The following is a 17234-nucleotide window of genomic DNA, read 5'->3' as shown; positions in this document are numbered from 1 at the left end:
GAATCGAACTTTGAACGAAAATCATTATCCTCACTAAAAATTTTCCATGTCTTCTCAGCTAAATGGGATCTGAGGCGGATTAAATTATTTAGATCAAACCTAAAAGAAGCTGTTAGAGTATTCCTACTCAACCTTATTTTAAAGTTAAAAGTGGAAAATACAGGAAAATGGTCTGAAATATCACTCACTACAACAAAATTCTGAACCACACTAAGAGACGAAAAAATATTATCAATTAAATACGCTGACGTATCAGTTAAACGTGCTAGAATACAGGTTGTTGGTAGAACCCCAGCAGTGAGCATAGTTGAGAGGAAAAACACCGTAGTAGAGGACGCCACATCAATCACATTTATGTTCAAGTCTCCCATTATTACTAGTTCGCACGAACGTCTCCCTAATGTCTCCCTGACGTCTCCCTATCCAAAACCTCATCATAGACATGAAGAAAAGAAGGGACGGATCTACTCGGAGATCTATAAACATTACCAATTATCAAAACTTTGTTTTGTAATTTAATTTCAATAAACTGGGATTCAAAAACGCCTTCATCATTACTTGACAGATCGCTTCGAACGAAATAGGGAATAACATCAGAAATATACAAGACTAGACCATCCTTTGCCATCCTTCTGCGATTTAGTCGTTCCATTTTATAACCGGGTATATCAAAAAGCGTTTCATTATTAGAATTCAGAAAGGTCTCACATAACCCGACAACATCAGGTTGTTCATCAGAAACTATCTGCCTCAACTCATCAATCGGTGAACATAGTCCCTGAGTATTGAGTTGAAGGACTGAAAAATTATCATCTCGTCTAGTAGCCCAATTTAACTCGGAAACATACTTACTAGTAATTGAATGGGAAAAATTTAAGGAATTGTTTAGAGTTTGACCAATAGAATTATTAACAATACTCAAAACATCTATTGGATTACTTTGCAATTGAAGTAGACGTCCATCGAGGGAGTAAACATCCCCAGAGCCTGAGCTAGAAAAAATCATAGGACCTAAGGAGATGGTGTATCAGACTTGCGCATCAACAAACAGAAAAAAAAACTACGAGGCTATAAGTGAACAAAAAAAAAACAGGAAAAAAAATGGTGAAAATATAACGACTTTTAACTATTAGCACCACTATTAAGCAATATCGTCGATAGACCATAAGCGACATGGATCAGAATCACTAGCTAGACGCACACAAATTCGACCTTGGTGAGACCACATTTGCTTATTCCCATATTTTTCCCGTGCTAAGTTCAGAACATCACGTCTCTGTTTTGTCAGATTTCTAAAGAAAATCTGATTTTCATGAAGAATCAAATTTTGATGAAGACTAAGATTTACTAATAATAAGTAAAATTAAATTGAAAAAAATTAATAAAAGTAAATTGAAAAATAAGATAGTAATCTAATGAAGATTTAAATAAAATTAATGTTATTTACCATCTACCTTCGCTCTTCAGAACTAAGTTTATAAACAAGTTAAGAGAAAATCAAATAATCAAACATTAATAATCTGTAAATAATGAGATTTCACCAACTTTTAATTAATACTTAATCAAAAATGAATTTACGTTGCATATGTAACTGTTTTCTATGTAAAATTAAGTTGTATATGTAAATCAAGTTATCTCTGATAAATATAACAACGAATGATCTTTGAAGTACCAAAGACATTTAAATGAGAGCCCCCCCCCCCCCACCCTGGGCCGATAGTAGTTCTGTTGATATCTGAAAACTGAAATGTTTTAGATTTTTCCAAATTATAATGTTTCTGGGGCAGTACTAGAATTCTCTTAGCATTGCTACTTTTAACCTACACAAGTGAGCAATACTAATAAGATAAATTTGAAACGCTTTCTGTCTGTATAAATGCAAACTTTACGAGTCTATTGATTTCCAAAGACCACCCTTCTAAAGAAAGCTACTTCTTCTTTAGCTGTGGGTTTTCGTATGTTTTTAGCTGTTTTCGCGGGGTTTTCACTTTTTTTTTAATTTAGCATGTGCTATTATTGAAAACTGCGTAAATGCATACGAAAGTCAGTAGGAACGGACTTCCTGATGTTTCCTAATTTGTAAAGATGTATGTGGTTGTGTAAGTTTCATGTAAGATTTTATTTGCACTGCCTTTGCTATTTTAAGCTAGTTCAAAAATGTTTTTATAAAATAAAAAGAATTGATTTGTGTGAATGTCCTGTATGTATATTTTTTATGCTTATTCTTAGAAGAAAACTTTAGAAAAATCAAGTTTTCTTGACTTTTAAAGCTTTCTCTAAAGCCAGGTAAAATATTTTCTATATAAACAGTCGCCACAACATTGCACAATGTTCAGCAAAAACCTTAGTAAATTTTCAGAAAAGCTTACAAAAACTGGTAGTGGGGGGACCTTGGTCTAGATCGCACGCTACTATACAGACGAAAATTTATAGGTGCACGCAGCAAGCATATCATGAAAATGTAACAAAGATAGGCTGCTTAGAAAACTATTTGGGTTCCTAGGTGACCTTAAGTCCTATAGTAGCTCTCGTGGATAGAGGGCAAAATATTATAGAAATAACGTTTTTTTACGTATTATTGGGAGTGGGCCAAATTCGAAGCTAGAAATAGTAGTTTTATCCTAGAAGAGCTTCAGAGACGTATCGTTTTACTTTCCAAGGTCTGTAGAGCTTAAAGATACGGGCAATAACCTGAATTTTGCACAGGAAATGAAGCATTTGTTTACACACCATCTCACCGCAGCACCAAGCCACTTGAGGCCAACACAACTATGCTTGCTACTCCTCCATCCTAATCCATTCAAAGCCTCCCTCTTTACACCCACCTAAGAAATTCCCATTCCTTTGAACCTTTCTTTACATCCTTTCTCCTCAATCGCGGACGACCTGCTTTCCGTCTAGTCTTAGACGGTTGGTCAAAAAGGACAATCTTCGGCAATATGTCATCCTTCTTCCGCAGAACGTGCCCTAGCCATCTCAACCTTTCTTCCATTATAGCCCTAGAAAGCAGGATTGAACTACATTTTTCGTACAGCCAACTGTTTAAAATACGGTTAGTCAGCCGGGTATCCAGAATGATCTGTAGGCAATTTCTTTAGAAAATATCTAGTAAATCTTCATCCACTTTTTAGAGCGCCCATGCTTCAGAGCCATATTTGACCACCGTCATCACTGTACCCCCCTCCAATATTCCAATCTTGTTTTGCAGACTTATCTTCCTATTCTTCCAAACTTTTTTTAATTGTAAAAAACACCCTGAGCCTTGGCTATTCTACCTTTAACATTTTCACTGCTCCCACCGTCCTTACTAATAATACTACCAAGGTAAGTGAAGCTGCCCCTCTGATCAAATCTTTTCATTACCCAACATCACCTTTTCATCTTCACTTATTCCTAGCCCTAGTAACTTAGTCTTCTTAACATAAATTCTCAAACCTTATTCTAGCACCCTGAACTCGGAAAACCTCTAAAATATCATTTATTTTGCTCAGATTTTCATCTAAGATGCTTAAATCATCAGCATAATCTAAGTCTAGGAGACATTTTCTTCCCCATTTGATTCCGTGGTCTCCCATTGCCTTTCCTGTGCTCTTTAAGACAAAGTCCATCAGAATAATCCATATAAAGGGGGATAGAGCACAACCCTGCTTAGCTCCTGATTTAATACAAGACCAGCTGCTAACCTCACATCCTACCTTAACCGCAGCAAAATTATTCTCGTACATAGCACTAATCACTTTAATGTATTTGTCTGGTACGCCATATAAGGATAAGGCCTTTGCTAAAGCTCCCCTATCAACAGAATCGAACAATTGCTCATATTCTTTAAAACTGGGTACCAAAGGTGTTTGAAAACTAAGCCACTCCTCGATTATTAACTTAAGGGTGAGATAGAATACACAAAAAAAGGAAAAAAGGAAAAAAACATGAATGCTCAGGGGCTTTAACACTGCACCATTATTATTGCAGCAGTAGTAATTTAGTTTGATTTTATGGAGCAATTTAATTAAGCTAATTAGAATAATTTTTAATTTAAGTAAAATACAATTAATAAGTCTAGGTGAATAGTAATATTTTTTCCTCAATGGGGTATTTCCTGATTAAAAATCTTAAATAGCAACATTTGTTATGCAGTCATCATTTGTTTTTCAGGGAAATTTTACGATACTACTCGGGACTATGATGCATCATTCTATTTTTCTGGAGTTTTACTTCTTCTGTCGGGAGTTATTTGCTATCCCCTAGCTGCGATCAATCGATGGGAGAAGAAGACGAATGAAAAATTGTCCATTCAGCATGCAACGTGATAGTCCTGTGCCAATAGGAAACTTCTTTTGATTGATTAGACCACTATTATGACAGTAAAAGTAATTAGCCAGTATAGAAATGAGCTCATTGATGCAGTGAGTCCATTTAGTAGTGACCTCAGTAAATCCCTAAGTTATTTATGAAAATACAATTATACAATTGGAGTTATAAAATAAAATTAACCACATTAATATACTATTAAAATACGAGATATTCGTGAACCACTATGAATAGACAGTTGATATAGCTGAAATATCAAAATAGCTGATTTTTATATGTAGCAGGAGATAAAAAAAAATGTAAGCATAAAATACGATACAGTTCGTAACAAAAAATAAAATAATTATCGATAAAAAAATATAACGTAAGCATAAAATTCGATAGCATTCGATAACAAGCGTTGAAAAGAACGTGTTACCCTAGCTAAGTGACGCGGTACCTATCTCCTGTGTAAGAAGTCTTAAGCCTGAGTACTACTCGGACAGTCCTATCTGTTCCAGGAAAATAATGTTAAAGCTGGTAATTGAACAATCTGACAAAGACAAAATAAGGAAAAGACTGGATTATTATAAAGTTATAAATACTATAAATTAGTACAATATTATGACATTATAATTAGTATAATATTATGATTACTATTTAATACTATAAATAATATTATATTTATATGATACTATAATTTATAAATAGATAAATTAATATAAATATTATTGGAATATCGGAAATAAAAACTGCTGAATTCCATAAAATTTTGGAGAACAGGGATTGGATCCTGACATTTCCAAATTATCTGCGTATATCCCTAGAAAAAAAACTTAAATTCATTATTTCAGAGACTCAAGCTTTTCGGGCAACCCCCTCCCCAAATTTGGTCAACCCCAGACGTGTCCCTCCCCCTCAGAAAAAAAACTATTTTGATAGTCATAATAAAAATAAACTGAATAGTGGTATATGAATAAAACAACAAACCTCTTATAGATAATGGCTTGTGTTGCTTGTTGTTGTATGTATGCGATGTACGCATATACTGAATTTTACACTGTTCAGGGCGCAATTATTATTACGCAAATTTCATATATCTTTCTAGGTCCTTCCAACACAATTTTCATTTTAAACATGTTATTGCTTACGCCCCCCCCCCTCCCGTAGCGTTGCAACCCACGCCTTGAGAATTTCTGCACTATATGAGACGCAGCAGTAGTTTTAGTACATAGAAATCAATATTTATCTTGAAAAATTACATTTTATTTATTTAAGTGCAATAAACGTAAAAATAGAAAAAAATCACTGTGCAAGGTGTTGCTATTTCGCTTATTCTATTTTAAATTTCTTTAAGAATCCTCTGACCCGCCCCCCCCCCCATCTAAAGTTAAAACTTTCGACCACACTGTATATAAGGGAGGATTGAACCGTTGCAATCTTCAAGTAAACAAGATGTACAGGTCTATATTCTTAAGTATATTTTTGCTATAACGGAGTCTTTACCTCATATATTTGTATTTTTTGATTATAATGAAAAGAGAAATCACCAATGCAACAGCACAAAAAAAAAGACAGAAGGAGAAAAGGAAGACTGTTTTCCTATATTAGTAATTAATATAGATCAGCACTTGAATGAGGCCTCAACCCTACTCATTCATAAAATCACATAGGTCAAAATATCTATACAAAACCAAATATATGCCTAATAATGTTCAAGAAAAGACTGTTTTCCCGTGTTATAGTTATATAACTGCTATTTTCCCCGGTTATGTTCAGATAATGGCTATTTTCCAGGAGGAGGAAGAGCAGTTGGACGAAAATACTCCCTCTTTTAAAATCAGTTTGAATCTTCAAGAGAATGGTAACATTTTGAGGATATTTAGAACGCTTGGGCTTTCTAAGGGGGTTAGAGCTCTTTTGTGTCTGGTAGCTGCTTTTTTACGGTAACAAAGCATAATATAAGTTAGTTGTTTTTAGGGTTTTATTGCTAAAAAACAGTGGAGATTTAAAAAAAGCCAATCGATTGCCTTCTCTGATGTATCTTTGGGTGTCATATAACTTGAAACTCATCGGGTTTTACGGAGTAAGGCTACCAGGAGAAATTTTCTTTAGCAGAAAAATACGCTAAAGCACGGAAAATCAATGTTTTTTTTTAAAGTTTGTTCTTTGAACTTTCTTGTTAAAAAAGGCTCTTTAAATCAAATTTGATCAGAATTCTGCAAAATTCATGTGAATATTTCTTATTCAATCAGCTAATTTCGTGCGTATAAAAAAAATTAAAAATAAAAGAAACTATTTATACAAGTTTGGTCTAAGGCAGACCAACTTGGGAGCTTTCAATTGCTGTTCCAGATTCGTTGTCCATGTACAGAAGACCCATTGGCTGAGTCCCGTCTGAATTTTTTTTTTTTTTTTTTTTTTTTTTTTTTTTTTTTTTTTTTTTTTTTTTTTTTTTTGCTCATTGGCCAAACAAAGACTCTCGAAGGGGTCGGATTTTTTGCCTCTGGGAGGGGACGAACGATGGTTGCAATTAATTTTAAACATGATGATTGCAAAAAGATATGCTATAATTCTTGTGTATTTCATACGATTTTTCTTTACAAAGGGAAAAATACATGTGACCCATCGATGTATTTTGATATTCTTTGACACATATTAGGAGAAATGTTCTTCCCTATTCATTACATCTGAAGAAACATGTGTTCTATTGAAAATGGACGTATCAGCATCTTTTTTTAGAAAAATTAACCTTATCTAATTAGGACAAAAAAACTTTTAATACGCATTGTAACTTTTATTTTTGTACTTAAAGACAGAGTTTGGTCAGAGTCAATACGTAAATTTATTTTGGAAATTTAAGACGTAGAATGTTTGAAATTACTGGTCTGTTATCCACGCAGCATCAGATTTAAGCATTTAATATCACTTTTTGTGTGAAACAACTCTTTTTAGTGAAATGTTTATTCTTGTTTATTATTACAGCTATTAAGATTACTGATCAGTTTATTTCTTTTTAGTCTGTGTCTTAGTATCCTCCTGTTGTTTCAGAGTTGCATCATGTTTCTTTGTAAGCAAGTAGTGAACTCATGTATATACCGGTGAAAATATAACGTCATTTTGTCTTTGAGTTTAATAGAGTAAATTTATTTCTTTTATCTATTTGTTTTAGTGTCATGCTTTCAGATGTTTTGGTCTGCGTAGTTAAATACACAAAGTAATATGCTTTTTGAGTATATCTTTCATACAACATTGATATTTAATTCTCATCTTTTGATCTTAATTTTCTTAATCATCTTAATTCTTCTTTTGACTTTCAATAATCTTATCTTTGATCAAAATCTCCTCTTGGATTTCATTTTTAATCCAGAAGGTTATTGAGATCAAACATAAAAGAAATAAAACAAAAGTGCTTAGGAATAGTGAAAGAAAATAAACCAATAATCATATACTATATTCTGCATGGTAGTGCTCCATTAAGTATCCCAATGCAATGTTATAATCCAAGCGTCACATTCTCTTCTTTATGTTAAAATTTGAACTGGTTGGGAAACTACCAGAGGCCTTCAAAGCATTAGTTGTGGTCTCATTAAAACAGCATAGGTATCTATGCATCCTTCTCCATTAAAGAGTTGTAGGACACCGAATGTCCTGTACGTTTCTTTTCGTGGCCTTTCCTTCGTGATTGCGTAATGAAGAATTTTTAGTGATGATTACTATATACGCAATGGATAGTCATTACTCCGACGCTAGTTCCCCAGTGGAACACCGTCCACCGGTGGCGCTGTGATTATTGTGGGCAGCACCAATGTAATAATTGTGTGAAGCACGATATTGGATTGTATTATGAAACTTTGACGTGAACAATTCGTCGGTTTTGTTTTTTTCATCAGCCTTCTGGTATAGCCGATCTTTACTAATTTCTATCTAGCTGATATGCCAAAGCATGTGGAAAGACATCACCATGGGAATTTCAAATCAAACTTCTCGAATACGCACAAGAATGTCAAGTCCTCTCAACCAATCTGTGGAAGTGGAACGAGTATAATTGGATAGCCTAAAAAATTCATATCAACCTATACAATTATTAAATAAAAAAAAGCTAGTTTTTTTAACTGAAAGTAAGGAGCGACATTAAAACTTAAAACGAACAGAAATTACTCATTAATTGAAACTTATATATTTAGAATCAGCGTAAAAATTCGATTCTTTTGATGTATCTTTTAGCATCAAAATTCCGTTTTTTAGAGTTCCGTTTACTATTGAGCCGGGTCGCCCCTTACTACAGTTCCTTACCACGAACTGTTTGAAAAGAAAATAATTCGGTATTTCGGGGCTTCTGACATTATTACTCCTTTGCGAAAGTTAGGCTCAAAATTGAAAAAGGATTATATTTTTTCTCTGGGCCCCTTCCACCTCTTAGTTCGTTTATTTTCCCGTTAGTTTTCACCTGTTTTCGCTTTATAGTTGTGTTATCTCTTAGCAGTTCTTTCGTTAGTTGAGTTATGGTTGTGGTATATATGTTTTATCGCTCGTATAGTTGTGTTATTTTCAAATTATACTCCATAATAGAGAGGCTCCAAACACCCAGCATTGTATATTAAGCTCTTAATTTGACGTTTTTTTCTAACGTGACCAGATTCGTCCTGCGCGCTTTTCATTGAATTTTTTTCCCCCATGGCATATTTCTCCAAGGAAAGATCCTCCCACATAGCCCCCTCCCTCAACCCTACCCCCGAAACCAAAAAAATCCCCCTGAAAAAGTCTGTACACTTCCCAATAACCATTATTATATGTAAACACTGGTTGAAGTTTGTAATTTGCAATCCCTCCCCCAGGGACTGTGGGGGAGTAAGTCATCCCCAAAAACATAGTTATTATGATTTTCGACTATGCTAAACAAAATGGCTATCTCAAAATTTTGATCCGTTGACTTTGGGAAAAAAATGAGCGTGGGAGGGGGCCTAGATGCCCTCCAATTTTTTTGGTCACTTAAAAAGGGCACTAGAACTTTTCATGTCCGTTAGAATGATCCCTCTTGCGACATTCTAGGACCACTTGGTCGATACGATGACCCCTGGGGAAAAAAAAACAAAAAAAAAACAAACAAATAAACACGCACCCGTGATTTGTCTTCTAGCAAAAAATGCAAAATTCCACATTTTTGTAGATAGGAGCTTCATACTTCTACAGTAGGGTTCTCTGATACGCTGAATCTGATGGTGTCATTTTCGTTAAGATCCTACGACTTTTAGGGGGTGTTTCCCCCTATTTTCCTAAATAAGGCAAATTTTCTCAGGCTCGTAACTTTTGATGGCTGAGACTAAACTTGATGAAACTTATATATTTAAAATCAGCATTAAAATGCGATTCTTTTGATGTAGCTATTGATATCAAAATTCAAATCTTTAGAGTTTTGGTTACTATTGAGCCGGATCGCTCCTTACTACAGTTCGTTACCACGAACTGTTTGAACAGGAGTATGAATAATATTCTTACTAACGAAAGTCTTGCAAAAAATAAACATATTTTTAAAAATTAATGTTTAAAGTTCTTCATTTTATTCTTTTCAGAAAAAATCATTCAATATAAATAAAACAGGTAGCGGAACAATGTTCTTTTCTCGATACAACTTAAGAAGTAAAACAAACCCCCTTGATAATTCTTATTTCTTCAGATTACTTTTCACTTTAGCCTACCTTGAAGGCTTGAAAATTATCTCGATGGGTTTTGGTATTAGTATTTTGTTTAACGTAGAGCAGATGCCCGATAACTATGCCTTTGGGGATGGTCTCTCACAGCCCTTGTAACAAAGACTGTAAATTATGCGATTTGCTCATTGTTCACACATACAATTTGTTACTGGATAAGAGGGCCATGCTTGATCTTGCGTTTTCAAAAAGGATAAGGGTATCAAGGCGAAGTTTTCAGGGAATGTTGAAAGGAATGATGAACTAAATCAAAACGAACTTTGTGATGCAAGCTGTCAAAAGTCTGTATCAGCAATATCTCAGGAATGGCTGAAGAGTATTAATGGAACTTAAAGGGCTCGTTCAGGGGGTAGCTGAACTGACCAGAAGGGCCAATGTGCAAGCTGTCTGAATTCTTATATATCACTCAATTTGTGGCACCAGGTAAAATTATATATCTGATTTGTTGCTAGTCCTTTATTGTTTTTAGAAGACTATTGAATCTTCTTTTGAAAGATTCAAAAAAGAAACTTTTGCGTATAACTTCCTCGGGAAGATCGTTGCAGATTGAAGTACAACGTCAGATGAAAGTGTAAAAATCAGTCTAAAAGTTTCAATAAGAGAAAAATCAACATGCAACACGCATCGAACATATTGCATAAATCAGCCCACAACAAGTTTCACGAAAAAAAAACAGAATGCGACGAGATCCATGAACAAAATCAGTACCCTGTGGACAAAAATCAATGTACAAGTTTCAGGAAGAGGAAAATCAACTTTCAATAACTCTCTTAAAAAAAGTCATCGGCAATTATTCATGAACAAGTTTCATGAACAAAAATCAGCTTCACGAGGAGAAACATCAGTGTAAAAGCTTCAATAAGCGAAAACTCAACATGCAACACGTTTCACGGCCATAACTCAGCTCAAAACAAGTTCAAAAATGCAAAACCAGCGTGCAACAATCTCCAGGATTAAAATCAGTTTCACGAGGAGATGAAAGCAATTTATCAGATTCACGAAGAAAAAAATCAACATACAACAAGCTTCATGAACAAAAGTCAACACGCAACAAGTTCCACGAAGAAAAATCAACACAAAAAATGTGCAATGAACGAAATCATTTTCACGAGGAAAAAAATCGATTTACAAGTTTCAAAAACAAAATTAGCACGCAACAAGTTTCATTTAGAAAAAAATCAATGTACAAGTATCACGAAGAGAAAAATCAACATGCAACAAGTTCCACGAACAAAAACCAACACACAACAAGTTTCACGAACAAAAATCAACACACAACAAGTTAAACGAGGAAAATCTATTTCATGAGGAGAAAAAAATAATTTATAAGATCAAATATTTCATGAACAAAACCAGTTTCATATGGAGAAAATCAGTGCCCATGTCTTACGAAGAGAAAAATCAACATGAACAAGTCACACGAATAAAAGTCAGCGTACAGAAAGTTCCATGGACAAAAATCCTCACGTAACAAGTTCGATGAACTAAATCAGTTTCGCGAGAAAACAAAATTCAAAGTACAATTCTCGAGTAGAGAAAAAACTAAATGCACCAACTCTCACGAACAAAAATCAGCACGGAACAAGTTCAACGAACAAAATTCAGCACGCAGCAAGTTCAGTGAATTAAGAGGTTTAAAGTGGAGAAAAATTAACTTACAAGTTTCAAGAAGAGAAAAATCAACATACAAGAAGTTTCACGAACGAAAATCAGCAAGCATCAAGTTCCAAGAACAAAAATCAGCACAAAACAAGTCCAAAAATAAAATTAGCTTCGCGATGAGAAAAAATAAATGCAAAAGTTTCACGTAGAGAAAAAACGACAACCTACAAGTTTCACAAAAATAATCCGCATGCAACAAATTCCATAAAAAGTATTGGTTTCACGAGCAGGAAAACCAATGTGCACTTTTCACAAAGAGAAAAATCAACGTACAAGAAGTCGGAAGAATAAAAATCAGCCCATAATAAGTTCCACGGACAAAAAATAGCGCGCAAAAAGTTTCATGAGGACAATCAGCTTCACGAGAAAAAAAATCAATTTATAATAATAATTTATTTATCGCCCACTTCACTAAACAGAGGTTAGGTGGAGTAAAATACAAAAGAAAAACAGCAAAAGTAATACAAGAAACAAATTTAATCACATACAGAAAAAAGACGGAATTTATAAGTTTCGTCTCTTATATGTGAATAATCTTATATGTGAATATAAGATTCACAAGGCAAAAATTTAATATGCAATGAGTTTCATGAACAAAAATCAGCATGTAACAAGTTCAACGAAGAAAGGTAGCAAATTTCAAGAACAAAATCAGCTTCACGAGGACAAAAATCATTATACATGTTGCACGAAGAGAAAAATCAACATACAACAAGTTTCACGAGCCAAAATCAGCCCGCAACAAGTTCCAAGAACAAAAATCAGCATGCAATAAGTTCCATGAACAAATTCAGTTTCACAAGATTAAAAATCACTGCATACGTTTCACGAAGGAAAAAATCGACTTACAACAAATTTAACGAACAAAAATCAGCATACAACAAGTTCAACGAAGAAAAATCATCAGGCAACAAGCTCCATGAGCTAAATCAGTTTCAAAGGGAGGAAAATCAATTTACAAGTTTCATGACGAGAAAAACAAACATACAACAAGTTTCACGAACAAAGCTCAGTCCGCAAGAGGCTCCAGGAACAAAAATCAGCATGCAACATTTTCCATGAACAAAATCAGTTTCATTTGAAGATAAATTAACGTACAAGTTTAACATAGAGAAAAGTCAACATGCAATAAGTTTAATGAACAAAAAATCGGCAAGCAACAAGTTTCATGAACAAAATCAGTTTCACGAGGAGAAGTATCAATTTATGAGTTTCACAAAGAGAAAAATACACATGCAACAAGTTTCACCAACAAAAACCAGCATACAACAAGTTCAACGGACAAAAGTCTGCGCTCAACAACTTTCATGAACAAATTCAGTTTCGCTAGGAGGAAAATGAATGTACACGTTTCATAGGGAAAAATCAATATGTAAGAAGTTTCACGAATAAAAATCAACACAAAACATGTTCTACGAACAAAAGTTAGCACGCAAAGATATCCATGAACAATATCAGTTTCACGAGGAGAAAAAATAGTGTACAAGTTTCATAAAGAGAAAAAACAAAAAGCAAAAAGTTTTACAATAAAAAATAAGCATGAAATGAGTTCCACGAACTAAATCAGTGCACAACAAGTACCTTGAAAAAAATCAGTTTCATGAGGAGAAAAAATCAGTTTAAATGATTCACTAAGAAAAAATCCACATGCAACAAGTTTCATGAACAAAACTCAGTACGCAACAAGTCTTACGAGCAAAAATCAGTATGCAACAAGTTCCATGAACGAAATTAGTATCCTGTGGACCAAAATCAATGTACAACTTTCACGAAGAGAAAAATCAATATGCAACAACCCTGTAAGAAAAATCAGCACGGAATAAGTTCCACGGACAAAAATCAGCATGCAACAAGTTCCATGAACCAAATCAGTTTTATGTGGAGAAAAATCCATGTACAAGTTTCAAGAAGAGGGAAATCCGCACGCAACATGTTCCAAGAACAAAAATGAGCACGCAACATGTCCCAAGAACAAAAATCAGCATGCAACAGGATATATGAGATCAGTTTCATGTTGAGAAAAATAAATATAAAAGTTTCACAAGAACAAAAATCAACATAAAACATGTTTTTACGAAAAAATATCAGAACGCAACAAGTTCCACTAACAAAATTAAGCATGCAAATTCCAACAACAATATCAGTTTCGCAAAGTGAAAATCATCCACGTACCTGTTAAACTTTGAGAGAAAACAACATGGAACAAGTTGCATGAACCAACACCAGAACGCAACAAGTTCCAAGAACAAAAATAAGCATGCAACAAGGTCCATGAAAAAATGCATAAACAGTTTCCATTAACAAAATCAGTTTCACGAGGAAAACAATCATAGCGAAAGTTTCACGAAGAGAAAAACCAACATAAAACATTTTCACGAACAAAAATCAGCACGCAACAAATTCCAGAAACAAAAAAAGCAGCACAACGTTCCATGAAAAAAAATCAGTTTCCCGAGGAGAAAAATCGGGGTAAAATTTTCAATAAGAGAAAAATTAACAGGCAACAATTTTCAAAAACAAAAATCAGCACGCTACAAGTTACGCGAACAAAAATCAGCATGCAACAAGTTCCATGAACAAAATCGGTTCCACAAAGATAAAAATCAGAGTAAAAGTCAATAAGAGAAAAAATAAACATCCGAGAATGCTTAAAGAACAAAAATTAGCACATAACAAGTACCACAAAAAATCAGCACGCAATAAGGTCCATGAACAATATCAGTTTCACGAGGGGCAAAGTTACCCGAACAAAAATCAGCAGGACACAAGCTCCATGAACAAAATCAGCATGACACAAGTTCCATGAACAAAATCAGCTTCTTTTTGATAAAAATCAATGCACAAGTTTCACGAAGAAAAAAATCAACATGCAATAAGTTTCATGAACAAAAATCAGAACACAACAAGTTTCACGAGTTTATGTCGAGAAAAATCAATTAACAAGTTTCACAAAGAGAAGAATCAACATGCCACAATTTCCGATGCAACAAGTGTTCATCAACAAAATCAGTTTCATGTGGAGAAAAATCAATCTACAAGTTTCACGAAGAGAAGAATCATCATGCAACTAATTTCACGAACAAAATTCAGCACGTGACAAGTTCTATCAACAGAAACCATTATTCAACAATTTCTACGAACAATATCATAAAAAAAATTAATGTGCAAGTTTTGCACAGAGAAAAATCAATATAGAAAAACTTTCACGAAAAAATCAGCACGCATCAAGTTCCATGAACAAAACCAGTTTCCAAAGGAGAAAAATCAATGTATAGGTTTCAAGAATAGAAAAGTCAATATGAAAAGAAGTTTCACGAACAGCATGCAACAAGCTGCACAAACAAAACTCAGCACGTAGCAAGTTCCATTAACTAAATCGGTTTCTTAGGGAGAAATATCAATATACAAGTATCACAAAAAGAAAAATCAACATGCAACATTTTTCACGAACATAAATCAGCACGTAATAAGTTCCATGAAAAAAAACATGCAACAAGTTCTGCCATAATCTAATCCCTAAAATAAGCGGAAAATTGCTGCTACATTGTAGTGTGGCTGTTTTAGGCAACTAGTCTTCCACGTTCCAGTTTTCTCATTACCTACTTTTACTGTATGTACACCTTGATAGCTACCAGCCGCTTAAGATTCTGACAAATAAACAGTTTTAGAGAATTTAGCTGTTTTTGCGAGATTTAGACAATTATTCACTTTCGGTTGAAGAGCAGTGGAATAAGCGAAAACTTGTCCACAAGGACAAATGATAATAACGACTTGAAAGTAAATTTTCAAATAGAATCATTAAAACTCAATGAGCTTTGCAAGAGATTTATCTGTTGCAGAAGAGAGAAGAGACACATACATCCCGTGAAAAGAGTTATCTCAGAAAAAATATAGTACCTTGGAAAAAAAAGAATATCAAAAACGAAACCGATTGCATGTTGACTTTTCTCATAGTGAATCTTTTACATTGATTTTTCTTCTCGTGAATCTGATTTCGTTCATGGAACTCGTTCCATGCTCATTTTTGGTCATGGAGTTTTCGTGCTGATTTTTATTCGTAAAACTTATTGTATGTTGTTTTTTCTCTACGCGAAACTTGTACTTTGATTGTTTTTTTCTCGTCACGAAACTGATTTTGTTCATGGAACTTGGTACGTGCTGATTTTTGTTCGTGAAAAATGTTGCATGTTGATTTTTCTTTTTGTAAAACTCATATATTAATTTTTCTCCCTATAAAACTGATTTAGTTGATGGAACTTGCTGCGTGCTGAGTTTTGTTCGTGAAGGCTGCTGTATGTTGATTTATCTCTTTGCGAAACTTGTAAAATGACTTTTTTTTCTCATGATTTTGTTCATAGAAATTGTTGCATAATGATTTCTGTTCATGAAACTTGTTTCGTGGTGAATTTTGTTCGTGAAATTAGTTGCATGATGATTTTTCTCTTCATGAAACTTGTAGATTGATTTTTCTCCACATGAGACTTATTATGTTCATGTAACATGTAGCACACTGATTTTTATTCGTGAGACTTGTCGTGTTCTGATTTTCGTTCACGAAACTTATTGCATGTTGACTTTTTTCTTCGGGAAGCTTGTGCATTGATTTTTATCAAAATGAAGCTGATTTTGTTCATGAAACTTGTGTCATGCTGATTTTGGTTCGGGGAACTTTGCTCCTCGTAAAACTGATATTGCTCATGGACTTTATTGCGTGTTGATTTTTGTTTGTGGAACTTCTCGCATGTTGATTTTTCTCTTATTGACTTTTACGCTCATTCTTCTCTTTGTGAACTCGTTGTATGATGATTTTTGTTAACTGCCTTGTTCCTTTTTGAAAATCCTACCAGGACTCTAAAGAAACATGCTCGAGAAGTCCGAAAAGTCTCCTAAAGATCCTGTCTTTCACAGAACTTTGATAACCCAGTTGGTCGACTAAGGTCCTAAAAAGAATCTCCTATTTGATTTCTTAACCAGGAATTACCCATGATAAATTGAAAAATTTCATGAATCCAAACATTGGTTCATGATATTATCTGCTTAAAGAAATGCAATAAATGGGCTAATAGTTGGCACTACATAGAAAATAGGTTTTAAGCTTTATGTGACGTGCAAGCAGTGCTTATGACGAGCAGATGAAAAATAAATTTAGACAACCCTTCTCTCTTATACAACCTTGACATAAAGCGCAGCTCAAAATAAAATAAAAGTAAGCATCGCTGTATTTTATTTTTGCTTATCGCCCTCCCCCTTATAGCTCTTTTAAAGTGTTAAAATAGTCCAGGTAATTTACAGATTTTCAGATGTTTCCGCGGTCTCTTAGGCGTACAGACAAAGACGGACGAAGAATCACCATACAGCTTTTTTTATGGTTACATTTCATGTAAAATTCCTAACTCTCGCTGCAAACGGTACTAGATATAAGAAACAATTCGAAAATCCTTTACGGGTCCAGAAATCTTGTTCAATTCTGGATCTTAATAAATCCTGGAAAACTCCGCAAAGGTCGAAAAATGCTAAATTTCTGGATTAATCCTGTGTTAACGGCTATCAAATGTCCTATAACTAACGAGTCTA

At 34.1% G+C, this 17234-nt stretch overlaps 1 protein-coding gene across 1 annotated transcript in view; it reads left to right on the top strand.

The window, feature by feature from the left end:
- LOC136031230 (monocarboxylate transporter 10-like) overlaps positions 1 to 6697 on the top strand; it is a 116359-nt gene extending 109662 nt beyond the window's left edge. The window contains exon 8 of the mRNA XM_065710629.1: positions 4153 to 6697. Within this exon, the coding sequence (XP_065566701.1) occupies positions 4153 to 4307 (155 nt within the window). The 3' untranslated portion in view covers positions 4308 to 6697. The remainder of the gene's footprint in view (positions 1 to 4152) is intronic.
- The last annotated feature ends 10537 nt before the right edge of the window (positions 6698 to 17234 follow it).

Source organism: Artemia franciscana, chromosome 1 (assembly GCF_032884065.1).
Source record: "Artemia franciscana chromosome 1, ASM3288406v1, whole genome shotgun sequence".
Lineage (NCBI taxonomy): Eukaryota > Metazoa > Arthropoda > Branchiopoda > Anostraca > Artemiidae > Artemia > Artemia franciscana.
The sequence above is the reverse complement of the archived record's forward strand: the minus strand, read 5'-3'. Positions and strand labels throughout refer to the sequence as shown.